The sequence below is a fragment of the Oncorhynchus kisutch genome, linkage group LG28 (genome assembly GCF_002021735.2).
Source record: "Oncorhynchus kisutch isolate 150728-3 linkage group LG28, Okis_V2, whole genome shotgun sequence".
Classification (NCBI taxonomy): domain Eukaryota; kingdom Metazoa; phylum Chordata; class Actinopteri; order Salmoniformes; family Salmonidae; genus Oncorhynchus; species Oncorhynchus kisutch.
This window is the reverse complement of record NC_034201.2, coordinates 12814928-12836548: the sequence shown is the minus strand read 5'-3', so window position 1 is coordinate 12836548 and position 21621 is coordinate 12814928. Positions and strand designations below refer to the sequence as shown.

The 21621-nt window shown below is 43.6% G+C and overlaps 1 protein-coding gene across 6 annotated transcripts in view; it reads left to right on the top strand.

The window, feature by feature from the left end:
• The window catches only part of LOC109872526 (seizure protein 6 homolog), a 216983-nt gene that overhangs the window by 181359 nt on the left and 14003 nt on the right, over positions 1 to 21621 (top strand). For all 6 annotated transcript variants that reach the window (XR_004205941.1, XM_031807698.1, XM_020463795.2 and 3 more), the window contains exons 6-9: positions 1685 to 1853; positions 2595 to 2761; positions 2881 to 3075; positions 4166 to 4304. Coding sequence is in view for 5 of the 6 variants with exons in the window: in XM_031807698.1 (XP_031663558.1) it covers positions 1685 to 1853; positions 2595 to 2761; positions 2881 to 3075; positions 4166 to 4304 (670 nt within the window). In the remaining variant the exon portion in view is untranslated. The remainder of the gene's footprint in view (positions 1 to 1684; positions 1854 to 2594; positions 2762 to 2880; positions 3076 to 4165; positions 4305 to 21621) is intronic.

Here is a 21621-nt window from a genome sequence, read left to right as displayed (position 1 = left end):
GATTGGGAGTCCCATAGGGTGGCGCACAATTGTCCCAGTGTCGTCCAGGTTAGGGTCTGGCTGGGGTAGGCCGTCATTGCAAATAAGAATTTGTTCTTAACTGACTTGCCTAGTTAAATAAAGATTAAATAAAAATAAATAAAAATGTATACATCAAAAAATGGATGTGGCATCAGCAGATGGCCCCTTTAAACCAACCCTGAGACAGATGCTGAATTGCGATTGGACGATATCCAATGCATGACAAATCATGGCGTTCTAAACCATTTAGTTTTCAGGGGAAAAACAGAGAAGACGCAAAGCCTGAAAATCGTGTTTCTTTAAAACCCTCTCAGGCGGTTCTTTTACACGTGCTACGTAAGGTTATTCGAAGCAGAGACATTTCACTGGCTATTCTTTCTGGTGTGGTGGGTGGGGAGAGCGGGGAGGGAACAATAAGTAGACCAGAGCTATCTGTTATTGTTTAGTTTCACACATGAAAAAATCCTGTCTGTATAAGTGGACGTTCCCTTTCTCACGTGAGCATGGTAAACTGAATTTATCCACTTTGGTTCCAAGGATCCAGCCTAAAATAATGATTTCCTGCTGTGGCCAGACATGGAAAGGTTTGGTTATACTTGCAGCTGGATAGCCAAATTGCTATCAGACATTGAGGTCTGGGTTAGGTTGTTAGTGCTCTGACTTATGTTGCTCTTCGTCCTGTTAATTATTTTGTAAACATTGTAGGTAGGCCTACTTGACTATTGTTTATATTGGTAATAGTCCTCACTGCGACGGCTAACTTCACATTGTGTAAAGCCCATGCCTCCCTGTATACCAGTAATAGATTGTACTTAGGCCTTAAGTGAGCTTCTACACCATGTCAGTTGAGCATCATCATTAAGATCCAAAGTTGATTGGTTGTGCTGTGAGGCCTGGTTTCGTAGTGTCTGATTACCAGTATGGCAAGAGGGAGCAGTGCTACAGAGATGAGACCTAGCTAGTGGCTAATACTATAGTAATTAGGAGTGGGCTACATGACTAACGTTTACCTGCTCTGGGATAAGGATGATACCTAGTCAATTGTACAACTGAATTGTATCTTCCACATTTAACCCAACCCTTCTGAATCAGAGAGGTGCTGAGGGCTGCCTTAATCGACATCCACATCTTCTGCGCCCAGGGAATAGTGGGTTAACTGCCTTGCTCAGAGACAAAATGGCAGATTTTTACCTTGTCAGCTCGGGGATTCGATACAGCAACCTTTCGGTTACTGACCCAATGCTCTAACCACTAAGCTACCTGCTGCTCTATATTGCACCATCTCTTCTGCCAGCCCCACTCTCACTCCCTACAGCTGTTCTGCACTGATACTATTCTGCTGCTATGCTCTCCTCACTAGTCCATCATCACACACAGTCAGAAAGTCAGTCAGTCCCTGGTGAGATGGCTATTCGCCAGACCACTATACAGCTCCCAGACTCCCAAACATTCTCCTTCTCTTTCAGTACAGGAATGGAAACTTTCTTTACTCCTGACCTCAGGTTCTATGTACTGTGGTATTACACAGCAAAGAGAGAGCAGAAAACCAATATTGTTATAGAAAATAAGCCTTTCTTCAAAAAGACATTTAAGTTATTTTTTTTCTCTCTGTGTCCTATCCTTCCCTTCCTCATCTCTCTTATCAAATCCATCCTCAATAAAGCTTCCTGTGGTGGTATGATTAAAAATGCCACATTGGGCCGTATTGTCTCTCCTGGATTCCCTGGCAACTACAGCAACAACTTGACGTGCCATTGGGTCCTGGAGGCTCCTGAAGGCCACCGGCTTCATGTTCACTTTGAGAAAATGGCTTTGGCTGAGGATGATGACAGGTAGAGTACACAGAAAGATGGATGGTGTGTGTGTGTGTGTGTGTGTGTGTGTGTGTGTGTGTGTGTGTGTGTGTGTGTGTGTGTGTGTGTGTGTGTGTGTGTGTGTGTGTGTGTGTGTGTGTGTGTGTGTGTGTGTGTGTGTGTGAGAAGGGGGGTGTTGGTGCGTGCTCAAGTGGTAGAACTTGGAGGCATCTTTTTTATTTGTTGCTAATTAGTTTCCAGTTGGGCTAGATATGGCAGGTTTTACCTCAGGCTGTCAGAATGCGATGCAACACTGGGCAACAACACCTAGCCTAATTGTATGCCTTAAATAGGCATATGCTTGCTAAGGCTAGGCAACTAAATCCCCTATGTGAGTGACTATGAGTCAAATTTGAACGGGTTGGAGGATGAAATTGAAACGGCTTTATGTCATTTCAAATAATTAACTGTATTTCCTCATGCAAATTAATTGATGGACTATAGAGGCCACTCAGACGCGGGGAGACAGTATTTAATTACATTTTTGTACCATAACTACTATGTCTCAAGGCTGTGGTAACAAACTGACATTGAATGAAGCCGCTTGCTGTCGAGGTGTGTAGAATCTTATCACAGGGTTATTACAGCCACAGATGAAACAATGAGCGCCACTTCAGAACCACTCACCACTCCCTTTGGATGTTTCTCTTGGTCCTCAATGGCAAGTGTGTCTCATTCCCCCTCCCCCATTTTATTAAGCACTATTTGTTTCTGTTTCAGACTCCTTATAAAGAATGGGAACAACATTGACTCCCCTCCGGTGTATGACTCCTACGAGGTGGAGTACCTGCCCAATGAGGGCGTGGTGAGCACAGGCCGTCACCTCTTTGTGGAGTTCACCACAGATGGGACGGTCACCTCTACGGGAGCAGCAATCAGATATGAAGGTACTTCAAAGAATCAACAGAATACTAACATTTATTCAACCTATGCTAACTAATGTCAAATTGAGAATTGATGGTGACTTATTGGAACAAAAAATCCACGTGTGATTTCTGTCCTGCAGCTTTTGCAAAGGGCACATGCTATGGGCCCTTTGTGAAGTATGGCAACTTCACCAGCAGTGACACGGCCTACGGTGTGGGTGCGGTGGTGGAATTTGCCTGTGACCCTGGCTACACTCTGGAGCAGGGCTCAGTCATCATTGAATGTCTGGACGCAGAGAACCCCCAGTGGAATGAGACAGAGCCAGCCTGCAGGGGTGAGTCCTCATCCCATTTCAAAGCCAGGCCACAGAATTTCCCCTGCTCATGTTTGGCTAATTCTCTATCAGCATCTGAGTACAATCTAGGAACCCCAGTCACAATAAACCCAGTCTCCCAGGATCTGATCGTCAATGACTTTTCAAAATGTAATGCGTCCTAGCCCATGTGTTTCCAGGGCAGGTTTCAGTAGTGCTACAGACTGAAGGTATTCCCCTGTGTAGTCTAGGCTACACACTGAGTCATATGGCCAGTGGCGATCAAAGCCTAGGTGTAATTCTCTCTTTCTCCCTGCTGCTCTCTCTCTCTTTCTCTTTCGCCATCCTTTTCTTTAATTAATTCTTCCTTTCTTTCTTTCTTTCTTTCTTTCTTTCTTTCTTTCTTTCTTTCTTTCTTTCTTTCTTTCTTTCTTTCTTTCTTTCTTTCTTTCTTTCTTTCTTTCTTTCTTTCTTTCTTTCTTTTTCTCTCTCTCTCTCACTCTCTTGGTCCCTTTCTCCCCTTTACTTTAGCTTTTTCTCTCTCACTCTCTCTCTTTCCCACAGACACACACACACACACACACTGACCTCACAACCTCTTTCACTTTATCTACTTCCCCCGCACTGCCCCACACCACACTGCCCTTGATCTTACAGCTCTTCAGCAAAGGTAGACATTAAAGGATTCAATTTCTGCTGAGCTACAGTACTGTATTTTACAGAGTTAGCCATTTGTAATGGTTCTATACCACCCCTCTTGCTCTTGAGTTTTCAAGGAGCATGGAAAGTCATTATGAATGGTATTCTGTTCAGCAGTGATGCTCTTTCATCGCTGTCTCTTATTTACCCATGTGAATTCACATGGCATTTGAAAGATGTCCCACAGTCCCCAGACCTACAGCAAAACCACATATTATTTCATATCATTAGCTCAGCTGGCACTGACATTTTAGATGTTCAATCACTTTACTGTGAGTAGGCCTACATGTTGTTAGTTTGATATTGGTGTTTACTTTTGAACTATTTTGGATTATCACAAAAGTGTTGGCCATGAATGTATGTGTTTCTCAGTATTTGGATTTGACTCTGTGTTTGTGTGTGTGTGTCCCAGCTGTGTGTAGTGGTGAAATCACAGACTCAGCCGGGGTGGTTCTCTCTCCAAACTGGCCGGAGACCTACGACAAGGGCCAGGACTGCATCTGGGGCATCCACGTGGAAGAGGACAAGAGGATTATGCTGGACATCCAAGTGTAAGAGACAGCTCTCCGCTCCAACAGCAGCCATAGTGGTCACTGCCCAGCTAGCACATAATGTTCTGAGAACCATACGTTTCTTAGAGCTTGGTGAGAGTGTGGTTGTCATTTGGTTATTTAGCGTACAGCTTTCTGTGAATGGTGCAGGATAGTTGCTTGGCTTTGGAACATTGTTAGTGCATTTAACCCTCTGACACATACTAACACAGGTGTGATCATTCTACATGGTCCATGCAACATACGCTCAAACCGGTGTGATTAGAACAGTAATTTAGAACGTTCAGTTACGATAGACACAGCAGTCAGCGTTTGAGCTGGCCACACTGTTTTTACACAGAAACATTTTGCATAAACAGTCTTCACACCGTTATGTCCTCATTGTGAGCAGTTTAGTTTTGGATGCAATGTTCCGACATTCACAGAAGTAGCAACAGCATAATACAACTCTCATCCAGACCGGAAAATGTAGGCTGTATTAGTTGTAGCTCTTACTGAGGAAAGAGTGACCTAACACAAACGGTCCTATTTAGCTCTTGACTGACAGAAACCATAATATGAATTAGTTAATAGCAATTAGTATTTACAATTCATCACGTGTGAGCTCACCAGTGGTCGACATAATTGAGTAAAACACTTTTTAAAAATGTACAAGTAATCCGACGATGGGTAGTTTGTGCGCGCTGCCATGTTTGTTTTTCACGTCAACCAAATTTAAGAGTTTGATGATGAGTTTGGTCTGTTTGCAGTATGTATGTTGAAGGGAGTTGTGTCGTCTACCATCATTCACTTCCATCATTCACTTACGGAAGTTAACTTGAAAGACATCCCTTCACATCTTTGGTCTGACGTTTCCGTGACAACAGAATGCATTGTATGATGTCAACAAGCATGGCCCCACCCATTGCTGGCAATTAGCTTAGCATTACCTCCTCATAATCAGAACAACCTTCAAAAAAGTACATCACAACCTTTAAAAATGCACATAATTTGTGTCCATCACAATCTATTCAAGAATCAGAATGCATGATTTGTCACCAGGCACTTGAAAACGTGAATAAAACAGGAAGCACAGTTTGCTCCATACGTACAAAGGGTGTGCTGCAGTGAAGAAGACAACACGATATACACAAACAAGCTATAATGATAACACAATAAGGCACTTACTTTGCACACATGTCCAAAGTTATTAGTAGTAAAGACAACAACAATGAAGGCAATGCAAGCGCCAGCCAGAAAATGTGCCAGAGGGAAAATGTTTGCGCAAGTTATTTTCTGGCAATAGATGCACAAATGTCTGCATACTTGATCTGGGGAAATACTGGGGAAGTGCTTGGGCTCTGTCAAAGAGAAACATTTGTCCGGCTCAGTAATGCCTCAAATGTAAATTGTCCGCAATAGTGAAATGTGCTACTTCTATGTGAATTAATGAGGAGGCAGAACACACCTTAATTCAAACAGTTGCTAGAAAATCAAACTTGTTAAAAACATTTTTTATTATTGACAAGTTGAAACAGCCTATAGATAATTATCAGCGAGCGTGCCTTGGTTTGAGAGCAGCATGCATTAACTGTTATGTAACAATCACATTTTGGAACAGTGAGTGCATTCTGACCTCACACGCATAAATAAACTCACTCTGGCACGACAGTTAGAGATATTTGGAACTCCCACGTGAATAGGTTAAGTAACTTGGCAAAAAATATAACATTATTTTCATTGTATTTCATTACTTGAACACGGTGGTCATCAATGTTTTCTGAGTCTCTGATCACTTTCTGAGTCAAAATACAAACATGACATAAACTTAAGCCTAACATTCACCCGTTAAAAAAAGTACTGTTGCCATGAGGTTTGTGCAGTAGGCTGTAGGCTATTGCCAATGCATTGTTGTTCACAACATTTAAAAATATATACACTACCATTCAGAAGTCTGGGGTCACTTAGAATTGTCCTTGTTTTTGAAAGAAAAGCACATTCTTTGTCCATTAAAATAACATCAAATTTATCAGAAATACAGTGTAGACATTGTTAATGTTGTAAATGACTATTGTAGCTGGAAACGGCAGATTTTTTATGGAATATCTACATACAAAGGCCCATGATCAGTTATCAGGCGTACAGAGGCCCATTATCAGCAACCATCACTCCTGTATTCCAATAGCACGTTGTGTTAGCTAATCCAAGTTTATAATTTTAAAAGGCTAATTGATCATTAGAAAACCCTTTTGCAATTATGTTAGCACAGTTGAAAACTGTAGTGCTGATTAAAGAAGCAATAAAACTGGCCTTCTTTAGACTAGTTGAATATCTAGAGCATCAGCATTTGTGGGTCCGATTACAGGCTCAAAATGGCCAGATGCAAAGACCTTTCTTCTGAAACTCGTCAGTCTATTCTTCGGAGAAATGAAGGCTATTCCATGCGAGAAATTGCCAAGAAACTGAAGATCTCGTATAACGCTGTGTACTACTCCCTTCACAGAACAGCGCAACTGGCTCTAACCAGTATAGAAAGAGGAGTGGGAGGCCCCGGTGCACAGCTGAGCAAGAGGACAAGTACATTAGAGTGTCTAGTTAGAGAAACAGACGCCTCACAAGTCCTCAACTGGCAGCTTCATTAAATAGTACCGGCAAAGCACCAGTCTCAACGTCAATAGTGAAGAGGCAATTCCGGGATGCTGGCTTTCTCACAGTAAGAACTTTCCTTTTTGCCTGCTACGTTACAGCAGACACGGTAATCTGAGCCATCCGATTAGCCAAAGGTAGACCTAAGTTTACATACACCTTAGCCAAATACATTTAAACTCAGTTTTTCATCATTCCTGACATTTAATCAGAGTAAAATTTCCCTGTCTAAGGTCAGCTAGGATCAGCACTTTATTTTAAGAATGTAAAGAGAATGATGTAAATGTAAAGAGAAAGTAGAGAGAATGATTTATTTCAGCTTTTACTTCTTTCATCACATTCCCAGTAGGTCAGAGGTTTACATACACTCAATGAGTATTTGGTAGCATTGCCTTTAAATTGTTTAACTTGGGTCAAACATTTCGGATAGCCTTCCACAAGCTTCCCACAATAAGTTGGGTGAATTTTGTCCCATTCCTCCCGACAGAGCCGGTGCAACTGAGTCAGGTTTGTAGGCCTCCTTGCTCGCACATGCTTTTTCAGTTCTGCCAACAAATTGTCTATAGGGTTGAAGTCAGTGCTTTATGATGGCCACTCCAATACCTTGACTTTGTTGTCCTTAAGCCATTTTGCCACAACTTTGGAAGTATGCCTGGGGTCATTGTCCATTTGGAAGACCCATTTGTGACCAAGCTTTAACTTCCTGACTGATGTCTTGAGATGTTGCTTCAATATATCCACATAAGTGGCATCTATTTTGTGAAGTGCACCAGTCCCTCCTGCAGCAAAGCACCCCCATAACATGATGCTGCCACCCCCATTCTTCACGGTTAGGATGGTGTTCTTTGGCTTGCAAGCCTCCCCCTTTTACCTCCAAACATAACGATGGTCATTATGGCCAATTAGTTCTATTTTTGTTTCATCAGACCAGAGGACATTTCTCCAAAAAGTACAATCTTTGTCCTCATGTGCAGTTGCAAACCGTAGTCTGGGTTTTTTATGGCGGTTTTGGAGGAGTGGCTTCTTCCTTGCTGAGTGGCCTTTCAGGTTATGTCGATATAGGACTCGTTTTACTGTGGTTGTTGATACTTTTGTACCTGTTTCCTCCAGCATCTTCACAAGGTCCTTTGCTGTTGTCTGGGATTTATTTGCACTTTTCGCACCAAAGTACGTTCATCTCTAGGAGACAGAACGCGTCTCCTCCCTAGTATGACAGCTGAGTGATCCCATGATGTTTATACTTGCGTACTATTGTTTGTACAGATGAACGTGGTACCTTCAGGCATTTGGAAATTGCTCCCAAGGATGAACCAGACTTGTGGAGTTCCACAATTTTTTTTCTGATGTCTTCACCGATTTCTTTTGACTTCCCCATGATGTGAAGCATCAAGAGTTTGAAGGTAGGCCTTAAAATACATCCACAGGTACACCTCCAATTGACTCAAATTAAGTCAATTAGCCTATCAGAAACGTTAAGAAACAATGATCTTTTGTGGGAATTTCAGTACTTCAGCACAACGTTTCCTAGTTTTTCTCTTGGTTCTATTTAAAGTTGTTCCCAAATTGTTCCGGAAACATTAAGAAAACTTTCCATAAACACCACAAGAAAACCTTAGTAATGTTCAGAAAATACATTCCACAAATACATTCCATTCTCAGTGTCAACAAAACTCAATCGTCTGTTTGTTCAGGTGTGTTGGCCTCCTCCACTAATTGGCCACAGTTGATCTTAATGAGTGTTTGTTTCCTTAGAAATGGGGCCTGTTTGAATAGACAAAAATAATCAGGTTTTTATGTGTAAAAAAAAACCTTGCCACATTCTGGTGGCGCAGTGGAGTAATTCCATGGATAGAGAACAGAAGATTATAGGTTTGAATCTCAGTGATGTTGTGTCACAATAATGTGTTATATCGGTTCTTGGAGTTCAAAAAAGTTAACCCAAAATAAGCTAGCAGTCTTCCTAAAAGTATTTTTTTAAATTCTTGTGAAAGTTTTAAGGAAGTTATTTAAAAATCTCAAAATGACCTATAATTTTGGTTTTCAGAGCGTTAATAAAACCACCCAGGAAGCCTTTAAAGGAACCAGAGTAAAATGTTCTCAGAATCTCCCTGCAACATAAAAAGAAACGTTCACACAACAGGTGAAATTTCCACTTCCGTTTTCAGAACGTTTAAAAACGTTTCTGTTTACCGGTCAGGAAGCTAATGGCTTCGTTCCCAGAACCAATGTGAAACCAAACATTGCTGGATGCAGTTCAAGCCAACCTTATGTCATTTAAGGTTACAACTTGCTTTTCTTCTTTTATGAAAAACATAAAGAGTAGATGTCAAGTCCTGCTACTGAGTCTTTTTCACTCGCACACAAAAACGTGCACACTCATGGACACACTCTCAAACACAGGCAAAGGAATGCTGCAAGTACACAAGGTAAAATCTCAGATTGTAGAACTATCCTAAAGGGAGAGCATTGCTACTGATGTTGAAATCTATGTTTTCGTCCATTGTATTGAATATTCAGTACAGCTTCCAGCACACTCTCTGACCAGATTAGCTACTAAGCCTCCATGCTCTCCCTTTCCCTAGTGTGTGTCTCAGAGTTGGCTTTGAAATGAATATGCTCTGGCAGTGAGACCACTCTGAGCCACTTACCCAGCCCTCTCAACAATGTTAATTCACCACTTAAACACACACACACACACACACACACACACACACACACACACACACACACACACACACACACACACACACACACACACACACACACACACACACACACACACACACACACACACACACACACACTTGCAGCACTTTCAATAGGCCTGGGCCCCTCCAATAGTCTCTGGTGCTCTGTACATCTTCCTCTGCTGTCTCTTCAGAGCTTTCTGCCAAGGGGATGGACCAGTTTAGTTGGACCTGATCAGAGAGCCTGCCTCACTCATCTTATACTGTATACACTGCGTGTGTGTGTGTGTGTGTGTGTGTGTGTGTGTGCGTGTGTGTGTGTGTGTGTGTGTGTGTGTGTGTGTGTGTGTGTGTGTGTGTGTGTGTGTGTGTGTGTGTGTGTGTGTGTGTGTGTGTGTGTGTGTGTGTGTGTGTGTGTGTGTGTGTGTGTGTGCGTGTGTAATGTTTAGTATGTGGTTCATACGCTAGCGTCACATTCTATTTGTTTCAACTAAATATAATTAAATAACTGGTTCCACATCCTTTTTATTATTTACTCAACTTTTCGGTCAAAATGTTACATGAACTTAACATTTTTTGTTGGACCCAACATGAGAAAACATACACTGCTCAAAAAAATTAAGGGAACACTTAAACAACACAATGTAACTCCAAGTCAATCACACTTCTGTGAAATCAAACTGTCCACTTAGGAAGCAACACTGATTGACAATACATTTCACATGCTGTTGTACAAATGGAATGGACACCAGGTGAAAATTATAGGCAATTAGACACCCCCAATAAAGGAGTCGTTCTGCAGGTGGTGATCACAGACCACTTCTCAGTTCCTATGCTTCCTGGCTGATGTTTTGGTCACTTGTGAATGCTGGCGGTGCTTTCACTCTAGTGGTAGCATGAGACGGAGACTAAAACCCACACAAGTGGCTCAGGTAGTGCAGCTCATCCAGGATGGGACATCAATGCGAGCTGTGGCAAGAAGGTTTGCTGTGTCTGTCAGCGTAGTGTCCAGAGCATGGAGGCGCTACCAGGAGACAGGCCAGTACATCAGGAGACGTGGAGGAGGCCGTAGGAGGGCAACAACCTAGCAGCCTGACCGCTACCTCCGCCTTTGTGCAAGGAGGAGCACTGCCAGAGCCCTGCAAAATGACCTCCAGCAGGCCACAAATGTGCATGTGTCTGCTCAAACGGTCAGAAACAGACTCCATGAGGGTGGTATGAGGGCCCGATGTCCACAGGTGGGGGTTGTGCTTACAGCCCAACACCGTGCAGGACGTTTGGCATTTGCCAGAGAACACCAAGATTGGCTAATTCGCCCCTGGCACCCTGTGCTCTTCACAGATGAAAGCAGGTTCACACTGAGCACATGTGACAGACGTGACAGAGTCTGGAGACGCCATGGTGAACGTTCTGCTGCCTGCAACATCCTCCAGCATGACCGGTTTGGCGGTGGGTCAGTCATGGTGTGGGGTGGCATTTCTTTGGGGGGCCGCACAGCCCTCCATGTGCTCGCCAGAGGTAGCCTGACTGTCATTAGTTACCGAGATGAGATCCTCAGACCCCTTGTGAGACCATATTCTTGTGTGGTTGGCCCTGGTTTCCTCCCAATGCAAGACAATGCTAGACCTCATGTGGCTGGAGTGTGTCAGCAGTGCCTGCAAGAGGAAGGCATTGATGCTATGGACTGGCCCGCCTGTTCCCCAGACCTGAATCCAATTGAGCACATCTGGGACATCATGTCTCGCTCCATCCACCAACGCCACTTTGCACCACAGACTGCCCAGGAGTTGGCGGATGCTTTAGTCCAGGTCTGGGAGGAGATCCCTCAGGAGACCATCCACCACCTCATCAAGAGCATGCCCAGGCGTTGTAGGGAGGTCATACAGGCACGTGGAGGCCAAACATACTACTGAGCCTCATTTTGACTTGTTTTAAGGACATTACATCAAAGTTGGATCAGCCTGTAGTGTGGTTTTCCACTTTAATTTTGAGTGTGACTTCAAATCCAGACTTCCACGGGTTGATAAATTTGATTTCCATTGATAATTTTTGTGTGATTTTGTTGTCAGCACATTCAACTATGTAAAGAAAAAAGTATTTAATAAGAATATTTCATTCATTCAGATCTAGGATGTGTTATTTTAGTGTTCCCTTTATTTTTTTCTAGCAGTGTAGATAACATTCAGTCAACTTAAAATTATGCTTTTGCTCAATTTGTCTCATATGTTCATTCAACTAGAAACTATTATTTTGCCATCTTACCTAAAACAAAAGGCTATGGAACTAGTTACACACACAGTGCTTTTAACATACATTGTTTTCAACTTACATATTTGGCACACATACATACCCACAAGCCATAATACTGCTGAACAGTTAGTCAAATGGCTACCTGGACTATTTACCTTGACCCCCTTTCTAATGTATTTATCTTAATTGATTTGCTTTGACTCCCTTACACTGTCTCTATGCACACTCACTAGACTCCACTCACATGTACTACACTAACTCTCCAACACGCACACATTTACACAGACACACTACATACGCTCACACACACATGCACAAGCACACACATTGACACCACACAAACACACTCACACATAGACACACTTGACACATGCTGCTGAAACTCTGTTTAGTATATAGCCTGATTGACAAGTCTCTTTTACCCCTACCCACAAGTACAAACTGTACTACCTCAATTACCTCAAGTACCTCGCACATTGACTCGGTACTGGTACTCCTTGTATACAGCCTCGTTATTGTTTTTATTGTATTACTGTTTCCTTTAGCAAATATTTGTCTTACTTTTTAACTCTGGACTGTTGAGAATGGCCTCATAAGTATGCATTTCACTGTAAAGTCCACACCTGTTGTATTTGGTTCATGTGACCACTAAATATTGATTTGATTGTACATTTTCATTCATATAGTAATTACTAATCAACATGTCCTCACCTGGGATCACAACCTCTTGGTTCACAGCATCCGGCTATACCACCATGTCCAGGTCAATGACCGATTTCACCTGTATTGCTACACTTTGCACTTCAAAGTAAATCTAAGCTGTTAAAAGTACACTCAAGGAAAACTATTTTATTTATCATAGTGATTAAGGAGTAACTTGAAAATATTCCCCACCAACATTAGACAACTATACAGAAAAACCTCATATTGCTGAAATAAGTCAATCAAATCAATTATGAAAAAATTGTCAGATTGACTGATAATTGGCACCGACATGGTGGCATAGCAGGACGATCGGCATGGCATGAACCAAGAGGTTGTGAGTTCAAATCCCAGGTCCGGACCTGCTGTATAAATTAACATGCACAGTCAATGAGTGTTAAATATTTGAGTTGAAAACATTGTATTTTCAAAGCACTGTGTGTGTAACAGGTTCCACAGCCTTTTTTTTATAGGTAAGATGGCAAAATAATAATTTGTAGTTGAATTAACACATGAGACAAATTGAGAAAACACATCATTTTTGCATACGCTTCCTCATGTTGAAGCGAGGTTTGGTCCAACTAAAAATGTTAAGTACCGGTAACACTGACTGAAAAGTTGAGTTAATCAAAAAAAGTCTGTGGAACCAGTTACTTAATAATAATTTGTTGAAACAACTAGATTTGTGAATTTAACTTTTATTTTTTTACAGTGCATGCTGTACACAGAGTATATAGCATTTTAACTCCCATGAGAGTGTGCACTGTACATATTTCTTCTCATCAGATGTGAAGCATGTTTTTTGCCTGAAGCAGTAGCAGAGGCAAAAGCTTTGAAAGGTTAACGTTAAAGCATGGAGGAATACTTCATGTTCTTCACAGGGTTGAATCACTGCAAACACGGAGGACATGAAGTCAAGTCCCTACTCAAACACATGAATGGGCTGCTGCAGTGCCTGCCTGCCGCCAGCAGATTACTCAGGCAGATATACAGTCATTTCCTGTCCTGATTGATATCTGCTTGTTTGTTATCATCTGCCTATCCACTGTTCCATCATTATGTTATATCATTAGGGTAATAGATGACATGTCACTCCCAATGTTGGAACAAGTACAAGACGTCCCGCTGTGACATCCGCACAGTCAACAAACGAGCAAAAGGAATACGCCCTCCGCATCCCACGCCCTCCGCATGTGGCAGAGGCTACAGTCCATTATGGATTACAAAGGCAGATCTAGCCGTGATATTCCCAACGATGCCTCTCTACCAGACAAACTCGATGCATTTTATGCACACTTTGACAATAGCAACACCCTGCTGTGCGTGAGGGCCCTTACGGACCCAGAGGACTGTCTGTTCCCTGAGGCCGACGTGAGTAAGGTCTATAATCAGGTCAACATCTGCAAGGCCGTGGGGCCGGACAGTATTCCAGGGCGTGTTCTCAGAGCACTCACAGATCAGCTGGCAGACAAATTCACGATAATGTTCAACCTCTCATTGTCTCAGTCTGTACTACCACCATTTCTGTTCTTAAGAACTCTAAGGCTTTGTGTCACTATGACTACTGCCCTGGAGCACTCACTTCTGTAACCATGAAGTGCTTTGAAAGGCTGGTTACGGCACACATCAACTCCATAATCCCAGACAACCTAGGCCCACTCCAATTCGCATACCACACCAACAGATCCATAGACAACGCAATCTCAATTGCCCTCCACACTGCCCTCACCCACCTAGATAAGAGGAATACCTACAGTGAGGCAAAAAAGTATTTAGTCAGCCACCAATTGTGCAAGTTCTCCCACTTAAAAAGATGAGAGAGGCCTGTCATTTTCATCATAGGTACACTTCAACTATGACAGACAAAATGAGAAAAAAAATCCAGAAAATCACATTGTAGGATTTTTAATGAATTATTTGCAATTTATGGTGGAAAACTTTTGTTATTGACCAAATACTTATTTATCTCAATACTTTGTTATATACCCTTTGTTGGCAATGACAGAGGTCAAATGTTTTCTGTAAGTCTTCACAAGGTTTTCACACACTGTTGCTGGTATTTTGTCCCATTCCTCCATGCAGATCTCCTCTAGAGCAGTGATGTTTTGGGGCTGTTGCTGGGCAACACTGACTTTCAACTCCCTCCAAAGATTTTCTATGGGGTTGAGATCTGGAGACTGGCTAGGCCACTCCAGGACCTTGAAATGCTTCTTACGAAGCCACTCCTTCGTTGCCCGGGTGGTGTGTTTGGGATCATTGTCATGCTGAAAGACCCAGCCACGTTTCATCTTCAATGCCCTTGCTGATGGAAGGAGGTTTTCACTCAAAATCTCACGATACATGGCCACATTCATTCTTTCCTTTACACGGATCAGTCGTCCTGGTCCCTTTGCAGAAAAACAGCCCCAAAGCATGATGTTTCCACCCCCATGCTTCACAGTAGGTATGGTGTTCTTTGGATGCAACTCAGCATTCTTTGTCCTCCAAACACGATGAGTTGAGTTTTTACCAAAAAGTTATATTTTGGTTTCATCTGACCATATGACATTCTCCCAATCTTCTTCTGGATCATCCAAATGCTCTCTAGCAAACCTCAGATGGGCCTGGACATGTACTGGCTTAAGCAGGGGGACACGTCTGGCACTGCAGGATTTGAGTCCCTGGTGGCGTAGTGTGTTACTGATGGTAGGCTTTGTTACTTTGGTCCCAGCTCTCTGCAGGTCATTCACTAGGTCCCCCCGTGTGGTTCTGGGATTTTTGCTCACCATTCTTGTGATCATTTTGACCCCACGGGGTGAGATCTTGCGTGGAGCCCCAGATCGAGGGAGATTATCAGTGGTCTTGTATGTCTTCCATTTCCTAATAATTGCTCCCACAGTTGATTTCTTCAAACCAAGCTGCTTACCTATTGCAGATTCAGTCTTCCCAGCCTGGTGCAGGTCTACAATTTTGTTTCTGATGTCCTTTGACAGCTCTTTGGTCTTGGCCATAGTGGAGTTTGGAGTGTGACTTTTTGAGGTTGTGGACAGGTGTCTTTTATACTGATAACAAGTTCAAACAGGTGCCATTAATACAGGTAATGAGTGGAGGACAGAGGAGCCTCTTAAAGAAGAAGTTACAGGTCTGTGAGAGCCAGAAATCCTGCTTGTTTATAGGTGACCAAATACTTATTTTCCACCATAATTTGCAAATAAATTCATGAAAAATCCTACAATGTGATTTTCTTGATTTTTTTTCTTCTCATTTTGTCTGTCATAGTTGAAGTGTAGCTATGATGGAAATTACAGGCCTCTCTCATCTTTTTAAGTGGGAGAACATGCACAATTGGTGGCTGACTAAATACTTTTTTGCCCCACTGTATATGAGAATGCTGTTAATTGACTACAGCTCAGTGTTCAACACCATTGTGGATCCAGGACTTCCTGGTGGGCCGAACCCAGATGGTGGGGCTAGGCAACATCACTGCTCCCACAGGGGTGTGTGCTTGTTCCCCCCTGCACTCCCTTGTCACCCAAGACTGTACATCCATGTACGACTCCAACACCATCATCAAGTTTGCTGATGACACTACAGTGGTAGTCCTGATCACCGGTGACAATGAGTCTACAGGGAGGAGGTCAGAGACCTGGCAGTGTGGTGCTGGGACAACAACCACTAACCTCAAAGTCAGTAAGACCAATGAGCTAATCATGGACTACAGGAAATGGGGGGCGAGCACGTCCCCATCCACATCGGCGGAGCTCCTATACATATTCATGACTTTCCACGAGATGTTGGAACATTGCTGCAGGGACTTGCTTACATTCAGCCGCAAGAGCATTTAGTGAGGTCGGCACTGATGTTGGGCGATTGGGCATGGCTTGCAGTCGGCATTCCAATTCATTCCAAAGGTGTTCGATGGGGTTGAGGTCAGGGCCCTGTGCAGGCCAGTCAAGTTCTTCCACACCAATCTCAAAAGGCCATTTCTATATGGATCTCGCTTTGGGCAGTGGGTTATTGTCATGCTGAAACAGAAAAATGGCCTTCTCCAAACAAAATGGAAATCCATTTCATGAAGCTCCCGATGAACAGTTCTTGTGCTGACTTTTCTTCCAGAGGCAGTTTGGAACTCGGTAGTGAGTGTCGCAACCGAGGACCATCGTTTTTTACACGCTATGTGCTTCAGCACTCGGTAGTCCTGTTCTGTGAGTTTGATTGTGTTTTACCTTTCAAATTGATGTTGATTGCTGCATTGTTGGGATTAGAGCTTGCAAGAAAGGCATTTCATTTTACTTGTGCATGTGACATTGAAACTTGATTCAACTACATATTCTTATTTAGTGAGTGAAAATTGTATTGAAAGATGTTGAAAACTGGTTAAAAGACACAACGCTGGTCCCTGAAGTTTCCTCAAAGAGAGACAGAGAGAGAGAGAGCTGATAGAGAGGTGAAACAGATGGAAGGACTGTGGACTGTCTTACCCAGCATCCTCCCTGTTGGGCAGAGTGAACCTCACGCCCCTCACAGCCCTTCACAGAACCAAAACTCTCCAATTTGTCAACTAGCATATGGAACATTATCAGTGAGGCACATCAAATGAGAGCCACAGATGGAGGGGAATGATAGCGGCAGGGTGTGCCAATGACACACAGGGGTTTAATTGAGGGGCTTTGGGGTTTAAATCACATTTCAGATAGTTTAGTTAGGGGTCAATGCCACTCGTGAGCACCTCAAACAGTAGACATTTGTCTGGCTAAGGTACTGTTTTAGAGCATTGAAAAAATTCACTAATTATTTTGTTTGAATAAGGATGTGAGAATCTTTACAGAGAGTTTACTGACTGATGAAGTTCCCTGGGTTTTGAATATCAATACCATTCTTAGCCACATAACCTTACATTAAATTGACCCTGCCCTACGTAACTCCAGCTAAGCTCCAACTTAGTCAGGCATAGCCTACATGGCAAAAACCCACTGCTTTCCTGACCCTGCAAGACCCCACCACCACGCTGTTGGCCATTTATCTGAAATGAGTTCGCTGCTCTTGTCTCGTTCAGGGAGTCCCAGTGCGCTCACTGTTTTAGAGAGAGAGAGAGAGAGAGAGAGAGAGAGGTGGGGAGAGAGAGAGGTGGGGAGAGAGGAGGGTAGAGAGAGAGAGTGGGGGTGGGGAGAGAGGAGGAGGAGAGAGAGAGAGAGAAAGTGGGGGTGGAGAGAGAGGAGGAGGAGAGAGAGTGCGTGTATGTGAGTGGGGGCACCTGTGTGTGTAGCAGGAAGGGAGAGGCCTCATTATAAGGGCGGTCAAACACTTTTCCCTGTTAATGAGAATGCTTTCACTCTTCTACTATCATTCATCACTGTGCCTGTGCTCGCAATTACTGAAGAACAGTGTGTATAATGAGGACTGATTAATTAATTTAGGCCAAACTAGGAGGGCTGGCTCACTTCTCATTAAGACAGCACTCTTGGGGCACGGGCAGGCGGCAGCACAGGTGACAGTCATGCACACCTGCCTGTGACTCACAACGCTGGGTACAAAATGGCATGTCTAGGTTAGAGGCCAGGTAAAGATGTAAGTGTTGTAACAACCTCCATCCATACTGCAGCTAGCTACCTTATGTCACTCTGACAAACACTTGGTTTGTCTCTTCCAATTAGATCTTCTGTGTTGACTCTGCCATGCAGGAACAGTATTTCAATTGGTAAGACCCAGAGTGGCTCTCTCTCTGGTAACAGTAACAGAAGCAGACCTCTGACTTTCAGGGCACCTTGGGTCCAGAGAGTCATTCAGTGGAAGCTCTGGGACTTACATGTTTAATACTGACTACAGTAACTGGCTTATACATCAGTTTACCTACTGTCAGTGCAATAAGTTATAGTCATCATAGAGAGATGTATCTAGGCTGAGATGTACCTCTCCAGGCTGGCAGGGTGCCTGTGCGCAGGGCAGCGTGGTGTGAGCGATGCCCCCAGGGGCACAGGGATTTGGCAGGATTGTCATTAATAAGACATTTTTCGAAGCTCCCTAACCCGGGCACCAAGCCAAAGCCCTGGCCTTTAAAAACAAATACTTAACTTTCTAATTAAAAAGAGAAAGCTAAACAAACGGGAAAACCTCATTCTGCTTAATTGTTTTTGAAAGAACTAACGTCCTGGTAAAGCCGGGGTGGGAGCGAAGAGATTGAATTCTGCTGTGTCTACCTACCATCTCAGATGTGTTCACCGTGTCGGGAACAGCCAAGGAGGCTCTGCCAGCCATGACCGGTTTCTCCATTAAGTCTGAGACAGGAACTAACAATGGAACGGGTGCGTGCTGGCTCTCTGCTCAGAAAGTGTCCCAGTCTCTCAGCCCAGTGCCTTAGCGCCAGCGTGCAACGGGGCCAGCGCAGCACACAGCCTTCCTTAGTCTCACAAGACTAGACCTTTCCTCTGAGAGAGCTACTCCATGGATCCACAGATACTTCTAGAGACAATTTCAACACTCTTCACTGGATGCTGCTGGCTGGGTAGCATGCCAGCATTCAATCCCTGAGAGCAATCACAATTACCTGTACACGTGTTTGAAATTAGCGAAAGTGTGTGTGAGTGTGTGTGTGTGTGTGTCCGTGTGTGTGTGCGCGCGTGTATGTGGGCATGCGTGTGTGTGTGTGTGTGGGCACGCGTGTATGTGTGTTTGTGCTTGTAAGTGTCCGACATTTCTGGGGAGCTACAGCAACAGCTGCCCACAGGCTTACTCCATAATTGCCCGAGGGTCAACCTCAACAATGTGTTGTTGACAGCATAGCATCACATCCCATCACTCTCTGGCTGTCCATCTTCATGCATCTACTTCTGCTTGTGGAGCTGACAGTGCAACATGGGGTCTTTCAGCTTCGGGACCAACACCATTCAAGGTGCATGTGTAATTGTCTCCATGTTGGTTGGTGCATGATGTTGTTTCCCCATGAGGATTTGGATCAGTGGTCTTAAACACTGGCTTAATCAGGCAGTTGATCCATGTCAAACCTGTCTATTGCACAGCCTGTCATTCCTATCCATCCTACAGGCGTTTGTGTTGGAGTGTCTCGCTCCAGGGTTTTAGTGGGAAAATGGAGGTCTAATTTGATTTCTTGCCCGTCCTGCAGACTAGAGGGAGTATTTGTCAGGCTTCACCTCGTTTGGCTCTCATCGCTGTCTTTGCCAACCCTGATTTGTATTCTGGAGTAGTAGCCCCGAGTTAGTTAAGCCCAAATCTGTCCACAGGCACATTTGGTAGACACGTGCTGGCATGGGCTGCCTTTCTGCTAATGTCTGCCTACCACCTCGCTAACATCAGGGCCTGTTTAATAAGAGCTGCTTAAGTTTAAGCAGCGGATTGAAATGGTCTGCCACAATCCATCAACATGCATACACAGACACACAGTAAAGTGCTAGTCTTCACCTTCAAGGACGTATGAAGGATAGCAGAGAGAAAGAAAGGGGGGGGGGGAGCAGAAGTGAGGCAAGCTGGGCGGGCCGCGCCCACCCATGGCTTCTGAGGGACAGATTTGCAGGCAGAGCAATCAGGCAGGATTAATCTGCGTGAAGGGAGGGGGGGTCTTAATGACCATTTAAAAGTCAGTCCTGTGGGTGCCCATCCTTAAAAAAGTCATGTGCACTCAATCATGTAAATGCAATCTGGATGCAGAATAAATATGGTAGCGGATGCAGGAGACAGGTGATTGATAGGTACAAGAGGATTGCTCTTACCCATGGCTGTCTGGAGAACGGAGCCCCCTCCTTTATTGTTCTTAAGTGCTCTCCTACACACAGGCTGTGAATATTAACCTGCCCCATCCGTGGGCACAGACATCTGCAAAGCTATTCTGACACATGCTCCAAGGTGCACACTGAACAGAGGAGCTATCTCTGCTGAAATCATCTTTGGGGGGACTAGAGTTTTTCACTGCTTATCATCTATGGGGGACTATAGTGTTTCGCTGCTTATCATCTATGGGGGACTAGAGTTTTTCACTGCTTATCATCTATGGGGGACTAGAGTTTTTCACTGCTTATCATCTATGGGGGACTAGAGTTTTTCACTGCTTATCATCTATGGGGGACTATAGTGTTTCGCTGCTTATCATCTATGGGGGACTAGAGTTTTTCACTGCTTATCATCTATGGGGGACTATAGTGTTTCACTGCTTATCATCTATGGGGGACTATAGTGTTTCACTGCTTATCATCTATGGGGGACTATAGTGTTTCGCTGCTTATCATCTATGGGGGACTAGAGTTTTTCACTGCTTATCATCTATGGGGGACTATAGTGTTTCACTGCTTATCATCTATGGGGGACTATAGTGTTTCACTGCTTATCATCTATGGGGGACTAGAGTTTTTCACTGCTTATCATCTATGGGGGACTAGAGTTTTTCACTGCTTATCATCTATGGGGGACTAGAGTTTTTCACTGCTTATCATCTATGGGGGACTAGAGTTTTTCACTGCTTATCATCTATGGGGGACTAGAGTTTTTCACTGCTTATCATCTATGGGGGACTAGAGTTTTTCACTGCTTATCATCTATGGGGGACTAGAGTTTTTCACTGCTTATCATCTATGGGGGACTAGAGTTTTTCACTGCTTATTTTCCCATGATTTATTATATGAATAAAGGTCAGGCTTTGCTCTTGCTCCGGAAAGAGAGAGGGCAATGAGTCTAAGTTCTCTGTTTGGAAAGGTTAATGCATTCAGAAGTTAGGCAGAGGCAGCTGAGCCCCAAGTCAAGATGTGACTGGCTTTATGTGTGTTATTATGTACATTGCAGCAATGACCATGGGAAACAGGGCTGATTCCTGCCCCTGATATAATGACAGTATTTATGTATTCAATGACCTGATTTGTTGGCTTCCATCCTCCTTCAGCGTCTGGCCTGCTTTTCTATTGTTCAATTTATTTTCTTGTTATGATGCAGTTTTCTTTTTGTTAGTATGAATAATAGTCCAACTGTTTATCTTATTCTCTCAAACACGTGGCCCTTTTAACTGTCTAGACCTGTCCAGTTTGAGGCTCTTTCCCTCTACCAACCATCTATCAATACCACTCAACAGTTAA